The following is a 15,490-nucleotide window of genomic DNA, read 5'->3' as shown; positions in this document are numbered from 1 at the left end:
TGAGACAGGCTAAATCAATGTATAGCTGCGCCAGCCGTGGTGGACCAACGCAGCACTGACGCCGCAATGCATGTGAGAGCGGTAGCAAATGGCAGAATGGACCACCCGCCCAGAAACAAAAAAAGTTCTCGGGGATTGCGACTGCGACTTTTGTACTCCATAAATTGTGCTCGAAGGACCACTGTCGACAACCTACAACATCAAAACATATCCCGTGCAAGATTCTGGAGAGGATAGCAAGTGAAAATTTTAATCGCACAATATGCCGAAGCGCAAGCTCTCCGAGCTCCACGGTCAATCGAGACTCGACACTCGCAAATTGTCAATCAAAGCTGTGCGACTTACCACCAAGTTTGAACAAGGAGTGCAGATCCTCGCGAAGGGGCTCAAGACAGCTCGTGGATTTGAGAGGCAAAAGTTGAGTCGTCGTGAGAAGACAGCAAAGACAGAGAACAATGCGGCGACTCTGGAACGACTTGCAGAGGAGGTAGAAGCCTTAAAGGTACGAAGACGGCGATTGGTGGAGAGCAAGTGTATGCATGTGTGGGATCAGATCAAATCAGTTCTGACCATGAAATAGGCAATCGATTATCCAGTTACCGCAGAGCGATATTTGTTCAAGCAACTAGTCAAGACGAAGCGTATCGCTGAAACACCGACTTTTAAGGAATTTCAAGAAGCGAAGAATGTCCGTCTCGATGGTCCAAAGAGCGCGGCGGAGTCCAATGTATACGGCCGTCTTTTCAAATCAACGCCCGTGAAGAACGTGATGCCCGACATCATGACTGGTATTCGGAAGTTACTGGGTGTTGACGACCTCCCCGCGAGCAAACCAGGAAAATCGAGTGCGCAGAAGGAAGTCGCAAAGAAGGAAAAGCCCGTTGTACCGAAACCGGACAGGTCCTCGGAATCAGAGAATGAACAATTGACGGCCAAGAAACGGAAAAAGTCGACTACGGGCGAGGAGTCAGGTTCAGATCCCGAAGACGGAAGTGTCCAGCATGTTTCCGGGGATGAGGATTTGGATAGTGACGATTTCGCCCAATTCGACTCACGCCTAGCCCCGGGCACAGATGACGAGGACGAGCAAGACGAAGACGGAGAAGCAGATGGGGAAACAGGAGTATCAGGGTCCGAATCAGAATCCGAATCCGCCTACGGAAATAGACGTCGGCGAGACCTGGCAGATGATATTTCCGACTCAGTATCCCGCTCCCCGTCTCCAGACTTTTCCGCCGAGGACTCGCCCCCTCCCAAAAAGGTCAAGGGAGAAAAGACTTCTAAGGATCCCGTGCAAAGTACGACTTTCCTCCCGTCCCTGATGATGGGTGGATATTGGTCTGGTTCCGAAGAGGAAGCCACGGATGACGATGCAGCTGCTCCACCCAAGCGGAAAAACCGCATGGGCCAACAGGCTCGTCGGGCTCTCTGGGAGAAAAAATATGGTGCGAAAGCAAACCACATCCAGGAAGAGCAAAGAAAGCAGAAATACAGCCGTGACAGCGGCTGGGACACACGCAAGGGTGCGACAGGAGGGCCTGGCGGTCGCGGAGGCGGCAGAGGTGGACGTGGTGGCTTTGGAGCAGGCCGTCCTTTCAATCCTCACGACCAGCACTACGGCGGCGACACTGCTAGACCGAGTCACTCAAACAAGCCCAGGGGTCCCCCTAAAGATACTGGCCCACTGCATCCGTCATGGGAGGCCAAGAAGAAGCTCAAGGAACAAGCATCTACGGCAACGTTCCAGGGAAAGAAGGTCGTGTTCGATTAGCGATTTCCATGCTGCATTATATCGTACTTTGCCACCCATCCTGCTTTTATGGAGAAAATGTTTACATAGTCTACACAGCGAATATGAATTCAATGGTTGCCCAGAGGCACTGTATCGCACTTCACGTCTCATACGGAAATCTGTATAGGTCATAGTAGGTCTTTTGAGTTGAGCTTCTTTCAAATTCAAGAGGCGAGAAACGCCTTGGATAGATTTACGCTGAGAAAATGGTATAACCTCATAAACAAAACTCCGGTTCAAGGAACGCACCGGGGGAAGAATAGTGTTCCCAGTGTGACATGACTTGGCAAATATTCCACCATCCTTGCAAACTCACTCGGTCATGAATTGCATCCAATGCGAATCTGTACTGCCAGGGGTCTTCATCTCGGTACTTACAGGAAGCCCCGACATGTTTCCCTGTCCATCCGGCTCGAAGCATGGAATCGCCGTGAACTCTCCCAGCTCCTGAGGGAAATTTGAAACAAAATGATCAAAGCCAAGATGGGGCATTTGTGAAAGAGACGGATGCGGGATAGAATATCCGTCGGGTATAGAGATACTGTTTGAGACGTCGCCTTCGACCATCTCATGACCTTGGTTTCCCATATATGAGTGGGAATGACGGGCACCGTTGGAAGGCATGACAGAAGGCGTGGCCACGGTTCCTGCGGTTGTTGGCTCTGCGGATGAAATTTCAGACTCCGGAGGACCCAGACCTTGGGCAAGCGCAATTTCGTTGGCGGAGAAAATCTCCTGCTTCAATGCCATAGTGCTTGGTGACACCGGCCCTGTCTTCCAGAGCATTTCCCAATTCTTGAAGCGGTCATAAGCCGATTCGGCGCCCCCGCCATTCATTTGCGACTGGTGAGTTTCGCTCCATATTTCGAGCCGGCGAATGGCGCGCTCAAGCGCCTCGATGACGCTCACAGCCGAGCGTGCGGAGCCCACCCCCATTGACATGATTTTGATCAGGGAGATACCTTGGTCGAGGGCCGCGCCGAGACGCTCAGTGCGCTTGGTAAGACCCTGTGCCAAAATGACCAGAAGAGCTGCGCGACACGAGCTGAACTCGGTGAATGAGGCGCGCGCCAGACCTGTCTCATCACGGAGAAGCCGACACAAATCGATGATTTCGAGGGCTGCCTCCACACAGTCTGTGACCAAAGTCGCCCGATTTTTGGCCATTCCAGATGAACTCTTGGACGATCCGGGATTTGACGCAGAAGGAGTCTGAGAGGAACCCTGCTGCAAGCCCCTCATGTTACTAAAAAGGAAAGGACGCCCGATGAAGATTCGGGTGAGACAGTAGTCAAGCTTCAGATGAACGTTCGACCGGAATAATGGCCCCGCTGGGTTGAGATCACGGCAGCTCGTTTCTTCTGGAAGAGACGACCACCACTCCACCAAGAGCTTTCGAAGATTTAGGAGCCGCTCGAGACAGTCCTGCTGTTGCCCTTTGCGACACGTGCGTAAGGAGGATATCTCGTTGGAGACCTCCCCAAGCTTCAGAGTGAGTGTGATCAGAGCGACCATGTTTGTATGGTTTGACTGTTGCGTTGCAGGCATAATCCCGGGGAAATCCACGGGCAGCGGAGCATCCACATCCGTATCTGCCAACGATGCTGGTCGACCGTGCAGAATACTGATCCGCTTCTCGATCGTGTAAGCGGTCCAAAAAACACGATTTCGTGTCTCGATCATCCGGGCGGACAGACCTTCGCCGTGATATTTTCTATGCATGCCATTCTGAATGGCTAGCTTCAGGGCGAGACCAAAATAGGTATAGCAGAGACCAGAAGTGTCCAGAGGAAGCAGATAGGTCCCAATCAACAAGCAGGCCTGGACACTCCGGACGGATGCCGTCGCGATAATATCCGGCAAAAGTTTCGATGCGAATTGATAGAACGTGAGTCCCACTTCGTCTTCAGAGAAGTGGTGATCCTGATCAGCCGTGGTCGTGGTAGGCTGGCGATTCACAGCTGTGGTTGATTCCATATGTGCAAACTGAGTTCCGACCGCCAACACCATGAGCAGTGCGCACACCGCGCCCGCATCATCTGTTGAGAGCTGCGAGGGATTCGTGTAGCAAATCGCCATCTTTTCTCGGAGCCAATCTTCTTCGACGTAGAAATTGTTGGTCTGCGCGTATTTGAAGAAGATTTGAACGAGAAAGTCTGCTACGTATCGTGGCGGAAGACAGGTGACCGAGCTGGAGATGAGTGAGGAGCCGGATTGCAATTGCGTCGCTCGCCATCGTTCTTCGAATGGTTCAACCTCGGTTGTCGCCTAGATCGCCCCCAAATCCCGCTCGTTAGTATCACATCCTTCAAGTCAATTTGACCCAACCGAGAGCTCTCACCTCGGGTGCCGCGGTTTTCATCCATTCATCGATTTTTTGGCGAATCTTGTTGGAGAAATTCAGGTATGAGAATTCTCCAGAGTATTCTGTGACGCACGTCAGCCAACGATGGAACACTCGAATGCTTCGCGTGGGGTTCCGTTGCGATTCCCACGTACGGGTTGTGTTGTTCGGCAAGGCTTTGATGGTAAAATCCTCCTCATCGATCGCGAGGTCCTCCAATTCATTCCCATCGGCTTTAGACGAGAGTACATCTGACTCGGAATCGCGGTGTTTCCCTTTCAATTCCTCGGCAACCTGCCGTAAAGACTGGAGGTCGAAGGTGATATTGGGCACATGATGAGCCAGTATGCGTTCCATGCAGCGCACCCGCTCCGCTTCTTGAATATCATGGCGACTCAGGGATGCCGCTCGATCAAGAAGTCTACATTGTGCCATGCGCACACCGTTTCATTAGCCAGGCGACATAAACGCGAAACGAAGAAAAAAAAGGTACAGAGCGATCTGCTGCTTGCACGAGGTTCAAACTCACGAGACCGATGCCGAGCGATTCTTTTCAGTTGGATCTATATGCGTGAAGATGCATTGACGGCGATAGCGCAAGCATCGGCGACACGGCACCCCTCCCTCACATTTCTCTTTCACTCTGCGACAGCCATCGCATCTATAGAAATGGAACCCCGGAGATCAGTTAGCGTGTCCGATCGGGCGAATGCTTGTCATGCATGATTCGAGAGATCCACCTACGCGCGAACAGCTCGTTTGCGATTCTCTTCAGCGACCCGCGGACGCTTGGATTGATGCGGTGGTGGTTGCGGAGGTGCTGGTGTTGATTCTTCCATCACAGCCGGTCTTTATGAAGCAGCGATCGGTCGCACATAGTCGTTCCTGCGGAGAAGGTGGCCAGAGCGGGAATCGGGGCTGACCCCGAGAGCTGTTGGGGTACGCCTGCCAAGGTGACAGGGGCCTGGGAATAGAAGAGAGGAAACGGGTGAATGGGAGAAGCGCTGCGCAGGTCCCAGAGGAGAAAAAGTACGGGATGGAAGGGCGAGTCGAGGTCTAGTCCCGACAGAGTCCACGTTGGTGTTCGGTGAGAAGCGAAAGTTCAGTGCGTGGAATCGGTCCAGAAGAAAGTACAAACGACAGCTGCTCCAAAGTTGACCGATGGGCAGTGGCCCCGCATCCTGCCCGAGCGCTCGCTTTATCTTTTTATCTTTTTTATCAGGCGTTTTTATCTTTTTTTCTTTTCTTTTTTTCTCCTTTCTCTTTTGTCATTTTGTTTTTATCTTTTTCCTTTTCTCCTTTTGGGCTGCTTCCAACCCCCCTCCCTCTTTTCCGTTTCCGCACGCGACTCTGCCTTATCTCGTGCTCTTCTCCTTTTCACTGGATCCAATAATCGACTCCTCTTCCCACTGCCATCTCCACTTGTCGGGGGCCCGGTGTTCGGAGAAGATGATCACCGTCGGGAGTTGTGTCCTCGTTGACGTTGACTTGGATGGACAGTCGTAGTTAGTGGTGGTAAACGTAGCAATCAATCTTCCAGATCTGGTGACGACTGACGTTTCCTTTACAAAGACAAAATCTGGTGCCAATAAATGTGCGCCAAGAAAGATTCCATCACCCGAGATCACCAAACCCTGAATGGTCTGGACAAGTCCTCGGTGATCAGGAAGAAATCCGACCAGCAAAACGTGAACCCGACGTACGGGCGATCACATCAAATACGTCGGACAATTGGATATATCAAGTGGTGTGTACTAAACTGCGTAAGTAGTACGTACATGGACGATTCACCGTCAACTTTAAAATCCCTCGAGATGAACGCCCAGACCCTTCGCCTGGCCGACCTCGAGGATCTTCTTGCCTACCGCCAGATCCATAAGCGCGATCCCAACGCATTTGAAGATCACATTGGCTCCCTCGGGAATAGCCAATGGCTCTGACGGACCAAGTTCGTTCAAAAGATCTCCCATCTCGGTCAACTGCGCCGCCGTGATTCCGGCGGTGATCAATTCCCCCGCTTCCTCCAAGCATGCCGATGTTGAGTCGACGAAGATCTTGCCTCCGCCCGAGAGAAGGGTGTCTGTGTCAATCTCGTGCATGGAAGGCTTGTAGGACCCAATCAGTGAGATGAAACGCTGTCGAGGCGCGGCCTGGAGGGCAGAGTACGGGAAGTTGGGTTCTAGGGAAGGGGTACAGCTAAAGATCACATCACATGATTGAAGCCGCGCAAGGAGTTGTTGTTCATAGTCGGGCGTTGCCTCTTTGGCGAGCGTGTGGAGCGCAGTGTCTGGATGACGTTGGCGGAGATCCTTGAACACCTCGTGCTCCATCTCTTCTAACCGTTGACGTCCACGATTCACAAAAGTAATTTGTTTGATCTCCTTGGGGTATAGGAGCAGGGCGAGGCGCGCATGCCACTCTGCTTGGCGACCCGACCCAAAGACCACAATGTTCTCCTTGCGGATGCACTGGCTGCGCACCAAGAGGGTCATGGATGCCAAAGCTGTTCGAAAGGCCGTGACCTCCGCCGCCGCCAAGAGACCTTGGAGACGGCCATCGGGGGAAAATATGTTGATCACGCCTTGAATTCCAGTCTTTGTACCCGTCACAATCTTGATGCCAATCGAAGCGGTGTCGGACACGGGCATGAAGATGCAGGAGCTGTCAGCCGCGGTCGAGAAGACTGTACGCAAGGGCTGATGAATCCGTTTGTCGGATTCCGAGACATGGGGCTTGGACTCGGTCGCGATTGCCTTCAGAGCATCCTCGAGAATGTGGATGAATTCATGACACTGCGTCTGAGACAGGCTGCGAAAGACCTGAGCCACATCAGGCTCAGAGAGAACGTGCATGTTGACCGGGGCGATGGGGTGAATTTTAAAAAGTGATGGCCTGATCTGGATTGGTCTTCCCAAACCACACTGTCAGATTGATGGTCGCTCAAAGTCAATGCAGCCGAATATCCCAGATTTTCTACTCGGGATGAGCCAGGCGATGCTCATAACACGGACTGGGTCTTGGAAACCTTAATGTGTTGCGTGTGTTCGAACAAAGACACCGTGCCGGGCGCATGGACATCTGACGGCTGTCAGATTCCCCGACCGCGTCTCCCCTCATGGATCGATGCGGGGTCGCACGAACCGCAATTGGGGTCTCGGGCGGGCGTCAATTGTAGGACATCTTGCCGCTGAGTGGCTAAAATCTTCCTATTGTGTTCTTGGCCATCGTAATCGCTCAAGTAGCAAATGCAGGGAGCCCATGGAACTACCTATTATGATTGGAGGATGGTAGATTGTCAAGTGGTATAATGTTTTCATGAATCGTCACTACCTATCAGTAGCCAAAAGAGAGAAAAACAACAGAACGCTAATGCTATCTATGAATAAATAATCCGCGCAACACCATGCAGAAAGAGAAACGCCGCGTTGTGTGGATCCATCAGACACCCCCGAGAGATCGGCGCCTAGTGGTCAAGCAATCAATTTCACCCCCCAGAGGCAAAACCCAAAGAACAAAATGCTCGTCGAAAATCGCTCACGCCGTCGAGAAACAAGGACAAGATGATAGGACACAAGTTTAGTTGCTCCCTCCGAAAACGTTGCGGCAGCGGCGCTTCAACTCGTTGATCATAGCAATCTGAGAGTCCTTGGTACGGCCAACCGCCTCGGTGTTCTCCACGGCACGGCGCAAGAGGAAGCCCATGCACTCTTGCACAGAGCCCCAGGTCAAAAGCTTGAAGACATTGGGGGCAGCAACTGGGCTCATGCCCACCTCGGCCTCGGCATCCTCGAAACCTTCAAGAAGCTCCAGGCTGACCTCGTCGGCCATACCCTGCAGCTGAGCGTAGCTAAGATCGACACCATAGTCCTCGCCGTGGGCCGCCTGGCGGACACGGATAGCGTGGGCCTTGCGAACGGACTCACGGTTGTGAGTGGCGATAATCAGGTTGACAGGAGGGAGTTCGGCGGGGGTTTCCGGGGAGGGGCGTTTCAGCATAGAGTTGTACTTGCGGGTCAGAAGAGCCTCAACGACTTCGTCGTAGCAGCGATCGGTCTCTTCCTTCTCGGCCCAGATCAAGTGGCGGGGTTCGGTCTTCATGTAGGCACCTCGGACAAGCTTCACACCGAGTGTGTATCCCTCACGACGGGCGATTTCCAGGTGACGAGCCAAAGTCTCACCCGTGGAGCGAAGGTAAGCCTGGTAAGTACCATAGAAGATAGCGCGGCCGGGGGTCTGGGAGTTGCAGTACTTCTGGTACTTCATGATCCAGGCCTCAATACCATGTTGCACAGCTTGCTCCTCCGCGTCGACGAGCAGGCGCACACGGCGGGAGATGGCCAAGTCACAGACCTTTCGGATCGAGTCGTCCATGAACTGGGTAGGGTCGGCCTGTTTCTGCAACAGACTCAAGGCATCGTTGCCCATTCCAGTAAACTTCAAAGCCACAAAGTCCCCCTCCTGCGCCATGTCGACGGTCCGCAGAGTGCCGTCCAACCATGTCTGGATCTCGGCAAGAGCGGCCTTCTCGTCCCGAGTGACCTGCTGGTTCTCACCCACGAGAACCTCACGGGCATACCCCAGAAGGACGCCGCGGCAGCCGAGGGACTTGATGTTGTGAATGGCCCGCTGCACCTCAGCCTTATTCTCGCCAGCGTTGAACTGCTTGTAGATGGTGTGCTTGACGAGCAGGTTCAGCAACGGGTTCTTGGAAACATCCAGTAGCGCTGACCGAGGATGTGCGAGTTGAGACAGAGCAAAGATGCATGGCTTGAGAAGCAGCGATGAGGACGACACCGAGAGGATCAGGAGAGACCGCAGGACTGAGGAAAGCGGAAGCTTTGCAAGAGGCGCCTTGAGCGCCTTACGGGGTGGTGAAGAGGTGGATGATGGTGACAGAGGATCCAGCAAAGTGGTGGCGGCGGCGGAGGACTTGGTGTTGCTAGTACCGCTCACAAGTCGCATACCATTCCGGGGAGCAGTGCCCTGAACACGCGGCATGCGCACAGCACGTGCGGCTTTCATGGTGAATGTGATGATGTCGTCGAGGACTAGTCTCTTTTTGAGGTACGTTGCGTAGAGTGAATGTTGTCTTGACGGTTGGGAAGTAGTGCTGATGAATAGAGGGTATGTAAAGAAGTATGAGGCTCTGGGGTGCTCAAAATCCTGGGAAGTCACCAGGGGCAAATGACTTTAATATTTATGCGTTTAAAACACGAATGGCCAATACTAGTGCTCCATCTTGTGCTGTGCCAACCCCCTCCTCCAGATCAGGTGGCCACACGTAGCAAACCTTCAAACTTCATACAAATCCGGGCCGAAGGCGACCGGCTCTGTTGCCGGGCGCCTGCAACGAAGAAAGAAGCAGAGTCGGACCCACCGAAGCTTATCGATCGGTTGTCGGTCACGTGGAAAGGGTCTACCGGGTCACAAGACCTGGGATTGCATGCTGGGAGCAGGGAAAGCATTCGGAACCGGTTAGGATCGGGTTGGCACCGAATCCTGACCGAGGAACTGGTCAATTTTGACAGAACATAGGTGGTTCAAGGCCAAATCGTGACTCTGCATCATACTTGCGCCATGATCACATCACTACGTGCAATGAGCCTACATACAGTATTTGAATTTACTGTAGCCCCCCAGCCAGCGTCCATCCATCGCAGACAAAGAAAGGGATAACTCGTCCCTTCGAGGAGCCATAACCGCGACTGCTATGTAGTTACGGATGAACCGTCGAGCTCCAGCTTGGACCCGTCATACGGCTTACTTCTCATGGGGCAATTGCTCTAGGTTTGGATCAGTTAAGACGAGTGGTCTCGTAAATTCAAGTACACATTACATTATGGGCACTACCCGTGATGCACCGACCAGAGTCCTGCTCGTGGACAATGATGTACGCTTGATTTGTTTCCCCAAGATCTTTCTTTCGGCACTTGAATTGAGTTCATAGGTCCGCGCGCGAGAAGTTGTAGGGGAAAGGCGACTTTACGGTAGACTCCGCCGTGCATGAGTGGCCAGCCTATCAGGACATGCCTACAAGTTTCGACTGCACATTGGGCAGTCTGTGGTGTGCACTTTGTACAGGTTTACGGGACTTCTTCATTCTACATGCAACAGGTATGGACATTTTCAAGGAGCCTGCAAGATTCAGTCGCGAGCTGGACATGTGTGGGTCCGTCGATTGATTCAGCGTGGTGTTCTTCTTATCAATCACATTGTGTCGATGTGAGCTGATAGTTGCATTTCAGGACCGATTCCCTTGACCTTGGAGGAACGGCCTTTCTTCATTATTGACATGTGGAAGATTCTCGAACACATCATTCTCGGTAGGGGTGTAGTTCGGTGCGCTGCTGACGCAAATGTCTTTTACCGCAATCAATAGTGCAAATCTTGATCGCCCCCAAAAGCGCGATCGTCAGCACGGAATCTCCGGCGATCTCGGAGACTCAACGGGGGTACACTGCTGGCTGCACCAGCGCACCACATTTCCTGTTGTTCACACAGAGGCATATTAATAATACGGAATTATCCACGTCTCCAGCGCAGCGGAGTAGGGCCTCTCTTAGTTTGACTGCACTGTGAGACGGGCACCCGGGCCGGTGTGAGTGGGGCTGAGGAGGTTTGACAGAAGGAACCGAGAAAACTTTTTGTGAATAGAGTAAATCTTGGCAAGATTTGGTGATCGTCAGCACGCCGAGAGCAAGCGCACGATGCGGTCCCGGCCCGTCGCTGTACCGAGGCGAATCTGTTACGTCATTTTATCTACGCCCTCGACAGAGCATCCTTCAAATTGTGATTTGTCGATCGCTGGATGGTGATTCGCGATACATCTGCTCTCCTGTGACCCCGTGACCTTGATTATGGCCCCTCCACCCTGATACGACTTCAAGTCAAGTCACACATTAAACATTTTCCCCGGATGAGCGCCAACAGTCAGGAGCCCAGTTGGGGCTAGCAGATCCCAGAGTGGACCCTCTGGAGCCCATCGGAATACCGGATTCACAGATAGTAATCACCCTGGTGGGGCCTCGACTACATCCCTGTAAGCCGTGCCCCGCTTCTCACCACGAGTGGTCGAAGGGTTTCCAGTGTGACCCATCGGAGAAGGAGATTGTGTGACTGATGATTCGCCGCAGCTGGCAAGGTTCCTTCGAGACCCGCGACTCGAATTCAGCGGGACTTTGGTGTTGGACTAGCCGGGCGGGATCACTCCCGGTAGCCAACCGCTTTGCACTGGGCTCCCCGCATTTCAAAGAGCTCTCTCCTCTTCTCCGTCTCTTCCATTTCTATCTTCCTGTGAAACATTACCCCCTTGAGCGAAGCGGCACTGCTCATTTGGTCCTAAGACTCAGTATCATTCTTAGGTTCTGCTGTGTCCTTGTCCCTTCACAGACTCAATTCAATCACCCGTCAAGATGCAGACCGCTGTCTTGCGATCCGGCACGCGGCCCTTCTCGCGTCTCGCATGCCGTGTGCCCAGCTCCACTGCTCGCGCCTTGAACACTTATGCTTCATTCAAGGTCCCTCAGATTAACAATGAGCCCAATGTGAGTCCACCACAGTTGGAGGTCTTTGCCCACGCACCGGCCTCTCGCTAACTGCGGAGTTCTACAGAAACACTACGTGCCGGGGAGCGCCGATCGGAAAGGGTTGGAGGAGGCTTTGGCCAAGTACAAGCAGTCCGCCCCCTTGTCAGTTCCCTTGATCATTGCAGGCAAAGAGGTCAGTATGGAGTCAGTTGAGTCCCCTCACGAAACCCCCCCTACTCACCCAGTTGTGACTTTAGATCAAGGCCTCCCAGACTTTCACTCAGAATAACCCCGCCACCCATACCCCCGTTGCCACCTTCTCAAATGCCTCCAAGGCCGATGTCAAAGCTGCAATTGCGTCTGCTCTCGAGGCGCGCAAGTCGTGGGCTGCTACACCCTTCTCTGAGCGTGCTAGCATCTTCCTCAAGGCTGCCGACTTGATCTCCACCAAGTATCGCTATGATGTGATGGCCCTGACCATGCACGGCCAGGGCAAGAATGCCTGGCAGGCAGAAATCGACTCGGCCGCTGAACTGGCCGACTTTTTCCGTTTCAGCGTCAAGTATGCGGAGGAGCTTTACTCGCAGCAGCCCGTGCACCACGCCCCGGGTGTTTGGAAGTGAGTCCCAAAGTGTCTCTCCTACGTTCTTGCTCTCGTTTGGTATGGTCTTGCCTGCTGACTGCTTCTTTCCTAGCCGCCTTGAGTACCGTCCTCTCGAGGGCTTTGTCTACGCCATCAGTCCCTTCAACTTCACTGCGATTGGTGGCAACTTGGCGGGTGCGCCCGCTTTGATGGGTAACGTGGTGCTCTGGAAGCCCTCGCCTGCCGCCATTGCCTCCAACTGGTTCGTTCACAAGGTTCTGCTCGAGGCGGGTCTCCCCGAGAACGTGATCCAGTTCGTGCCCGGTGATGCCGAAGAGGTTACCAGCACCGTCCTTGCGCACAAGGAATTCGCGGCCCTGCACTTCACCGGCAGCACCGATGTCTTCCGTATGCTGTACGGCAAGATCTCCCAGGGCGTGGCTGAAGGCAAGTACCGTAGTTACCCCCGCATCGTTGGTGAGACTGGCGGCAAGAACTTCCACCTGGTCCACAAGTCCGCCGACGTCCGCAACGCCGCGGTCCAGACCGTCCGTGGTGCCTTTGAGTACCAGGGCCAGAAGTGCAGTGCCACTTCGCGTGCCTATGTGGCCGCGTCTATCGCCAATGACTTTGTCGAGCAAGTTGTTGCCGAGGTCCAGCAGATCAAGGTTGGCGAGCCTTCAGACTTCACCAACTTCTGCGGCCCCGTCATCCACGAGGGCTCCTTCAACAAACTGGCGGGTGTTATCGATGAGGCCAAGAATGACCCCGAGTTGGAGCTGCTGGTGGGAGGTACCTATGACTCCTCCAAGGGATGGTACATCCAACCCACCGTCTACCGCACCTCCAACCCCGACCACCCTCTCCTGTCGCGCGAGCTCTTCGGGCCCGTGCTTGTCATCCACTCCTACAACGATGCGACCGAGGCGGACTTCATCAAGATCTGTGAGAAGATCGACACCACCGGCGCCTACGGTCTCACCGGCTCTGTCTTTGCGCGTGACCGCGCGGCTGTCCAGACTGCCGACGAGCACCTTCGCAACGCCGCTGGTAACTTCTACATCAACTGCAAGAGCACCGGCGCCGTGGTGGGCCAGCAGCCCTTCGGAGGTGCCCGTGCCAGTGGCACTAACGACAAGGCTGGCAGCGCCAATCTCTTGTCTCGCTTCGTGAGCCTGCGCTCCGTCAAGGAGGAGTTTATTCCCACCTACACCGTTGCCTACCCCAGCAACGCTAACTAAGCACGCCCTTTGACTATACCCGACCTTTTACGGCTGATGAATCCTTGGGAGCGACCACGTCCTGTCTGTTGTTTTCACACCTCGCATTTTACCCCCGGCGTTCTGATTCCAATCCCTCCTTTCTAGAATGGCACCAAAAGAAAAGTTCTCGAGCCATCACGTGTTTGCTTATGTAGTATATTTCTCAATTGATTTCCACTTTCCGAAGACTTCCCTTACAAGATGATCGATTGCCCATTTCCAGCTCAAGTATCTACAGTATCCGTCACGCAGTTGTGCAGAAGTTTCTGCATATTTTCCATGGCTTTCTTGGCAAAGGGCTCCATCTCATACTTCTTCCCCTTGCCCTGGGGACCTGCATCGAAGATCTCCATGGAGAACCACCCCCGGAAGCCAGTCTTCAACACCGCTCTCGCGACATCCGCAATCGGGAGGTAACCACCATCATACGGCATCGGCCGGTAATCGTGGCTCCACTGCGCGCGTGGCCTCAGCCCCTTGACGTCCTTATTCTCCAAAGGTGGGGAGACTTTATATGCGTCTGAGATCTGTAAAAGATAGATCTTCTCTGCGGGCACCGTGTGTGCCAGCTCATCCATGCTGCGGGCGAACCTCTGCAACACTCGATCTGCGGGTTCATTCTCGATCAATCCTGTCGAGGAAGTGGGATCGGCCCACTCGCTACCTGCAGTCTGGAAGGTATCGAGGCACAGACCGACATTAGGCATGTCCACGTCGCGGACAATCTCCCAGACCTCCTTCCAGCCTGGCGCGTGGGTTGACCAGCACCAATTCTCATAGGCCAGGCGAAAATTATTCTCGGCGAGCATCGTACCCAGCTCGCGCAAGTCGGAGACGATCACTGCACGATCAGTAGAGATTTTGTCTGCTGGTGAATCGGTTGAGCCGACCTAGTCATTGGTTGTGATACGTTTAGCAGACATTGGGCAAATCGCCTTTTTTTGAATCCAACGTGTCACCTGCTTGGGACAGACGAACCTGTAATAAATCCGTTCCAACAGCCTTCATAATTTCGATCCAACCCTCGGCTCTTTCGCGGGCCTCTTTCCGTTCCCTCGAACCCTGGGGCCATCCTTCGAAATTGGAGAAAGGCTGTAACATCATGACGGCCAGGCCGTTTGCTTTGCAAAGAGAGCGAATTTCTTTGCCGATTTCGGACAATTTCTTATAATCATCTGGCGGAACTTCATGCCCGAGTACTTGTTCGGCGTAGTCCAAAATATCGGGAAACGAAAGCTCGATCGCCGTGAATCCTGCTCGGCCAATAGCTTCGAGTTTCCGGGGCAGCGTGTCGCTCGCGCTGCATCCTATGGAGCAGGATGCGTAGGATAGCGGGATCTGTTGCAGCGACAAGGCTGTAATTGGCGCCATTGCGGGTGATGATGTGTATATACGCTGTGTTGGATTCAGGCTTTTCTGGGTTTGAACCACCTTGCAAATGAGTCTGACAACTGTCCTGAAGAAAATTGAGAGTTCTTGGATCTGGTCGACACAAGAAGCTCTTCGTGGGCGCGGTCACGCGTCTGGTGTGTTGATTCCCCATGATGCAATGATGTGGTGAGGTGCGCGGGCCGTTGGCGGGCTTGTCGTCAAGTCGACATCATTTGGTGTTCAGCGTATGAGCCCATCTCGGATGTCACCGATTGGAGCTCTCGCTTGTAGGAGAAAAAAAGAACTGGTCCGGCGAATTGTGATGCACCGTTGATTTTCATCGAGATTGCCGCTGACCACATACTTACACTGCCTCACCGGAGGTTTGCACCGGTGGCCAGACATCTTCCAAGTTAATAGAAATATATCCCTTTCAGCCGTGGTGATCTGCATCCTTGCTGTCACTGATCTACATGACATGTCAGCGCTCGAACGACTCGCTTGAATTTTGTCTTGCCAATCTACAACACCTGATAGTATAGCCAGAACTTCTTCCTTTTGCAGGAGGACCCCTTCATAACATCCTTGTTTCCAAAAGGAAACCAACCTTTA

The 15,490-nt window shown here is 53.4% G+C and overlaps 6 protein-coding genes across 6 annotated transcripts; 2 read left to right on the top strand and 4 right to left on the bottom strand.

Annotated features, from left to right (window-relative positions):
- Positions 1-262: 262 nt before the first annotated feature.
- Positions 263-1,771, top strand: POX_a01160 (uncharacterized protein; the record flags this gene model as incomplete). The annotated part of the gene is made up of 2 exons (XM_050110090.1): positions 263-502; positions 581-1,771. The coding sequence occupies 2 exons, from the start codon at positions 263-265 to the stop codon at positions 1,769-1,771; spliced, it is 1,431 nt and encodes a 476-aa protein (XP_049973858.1).
- Positions 1,772-2,104: 333 nt separating this feature from the next.
- Positions 2,105-4,975, bottom strand: POX_a01159 (uncharacterized protein; the record flags this gene model as incomplete). Its single annotated transcript, XM_050110089.1, has 5 exons — positions 2,105-4,060; positions 4,134-4,219; positions 4,292-4,557; positions 4,666-4,797; positions 4,881-4,975. The coding sequence occupies 5 exons, from the start codon at positions 4,973-4,975 to the stop codon at positions 2,105-2,107; spliced, it is 2,535 nt and encodes an 844-aa protein (XP_049973857.1).
- Positions 4,976-5,935: 960 nt separating this feature from the next.
- POX_a01158 (uncharacterized protein) lies at positions 5,936-6,988 on the bottom strand (the record flags this gene model as incomplete). The annotated part of the gene is made up of 1 exon (XM_050110088.1): positions 5,936-6,988. The coding sequence occupies one exon, from the start codon at positions 6,986-6,988 to the stop codon at positions 5,936-5,938; it is 1,053 nt and encodes a 350-aa protein (XP_049973856.1).
- Positions 6,989-7,712: 724 nt separating this feature from the next.
- Positions 7,713-9,158, bottom strand: POX_a01157 (uncharacterized protein; the record flags this gene model as incomplete). Its single annotated transcript, XM_050110087.1, has 1 exon — positions 7,713-9,158. The coding sequence occupies one exon, from the start codon at positions 9,156-9,158 to the stop codon at positions 7,713-7,715; it is 1,446 nt and encodes a 481-aa protein (XP_049973855.1).
- Positions 9,159-11,548: 2,390 nt separating this feature from the next.
- On the top strand, positions 11,549-13,486 carry POX_a01156 (Delta-1-pyrroline-5-carboxylate dehydrogenase; the record flags this gene model as incomplete). The annotated part of the gene is made up of 4 exons (XM_050110086.1): positions 11,549-11,680; positions 11,748-11,855; positions 11,920-12,281; positions 12,358-13,486. The coding sequence occupies 4 exons, from the start codon at positions 11,549-11,551 to the stop codon at positions 13,484-13,486; spliced, it is 1,731 nt and encodes a 576-aa protein (XP_049973854.1).
- Positions 13,487-13,731: 245 nt separating this feature from the next.
- Positions 13,732-14,878, bottom strand: POX_a01155 (uncharacterized protein; the record flags this gene model as incomplete). Its single annotated transcript, XM_050110085.1, has 2 exons — positions 13,732-14,397; positions 14,486-14,878. 2 exons carry the CDS (start codon positions 14,876-14,878, stop codon positions 13,732-13,734), a joined length of 1,059 nt encoding a protein of 352 aa, XP_049973853.1.
- Positions 14,879-15,490: the final 612 nt, after the last annotated feature.

This window comes from Penicillium oxalicum, chromosome I (genome assembly GCF_001723175.1).
Source record: "Penicillium oxalicum strain HP7-1 chromosome I, whole genome shotgun sequence".
Lineage (NCBI taxonomy): Eukaryota > Fungi > Ascomycota > Eurotiomycetes > Eurotiales > Aspergillaceae > Penicillium > Penicillium oxalicum.
The sequence above is the reverse complement of the archived record's forward strand: the minus strand, read 5'-3'. Positions and strand labels throughout refer to the sequence as shown.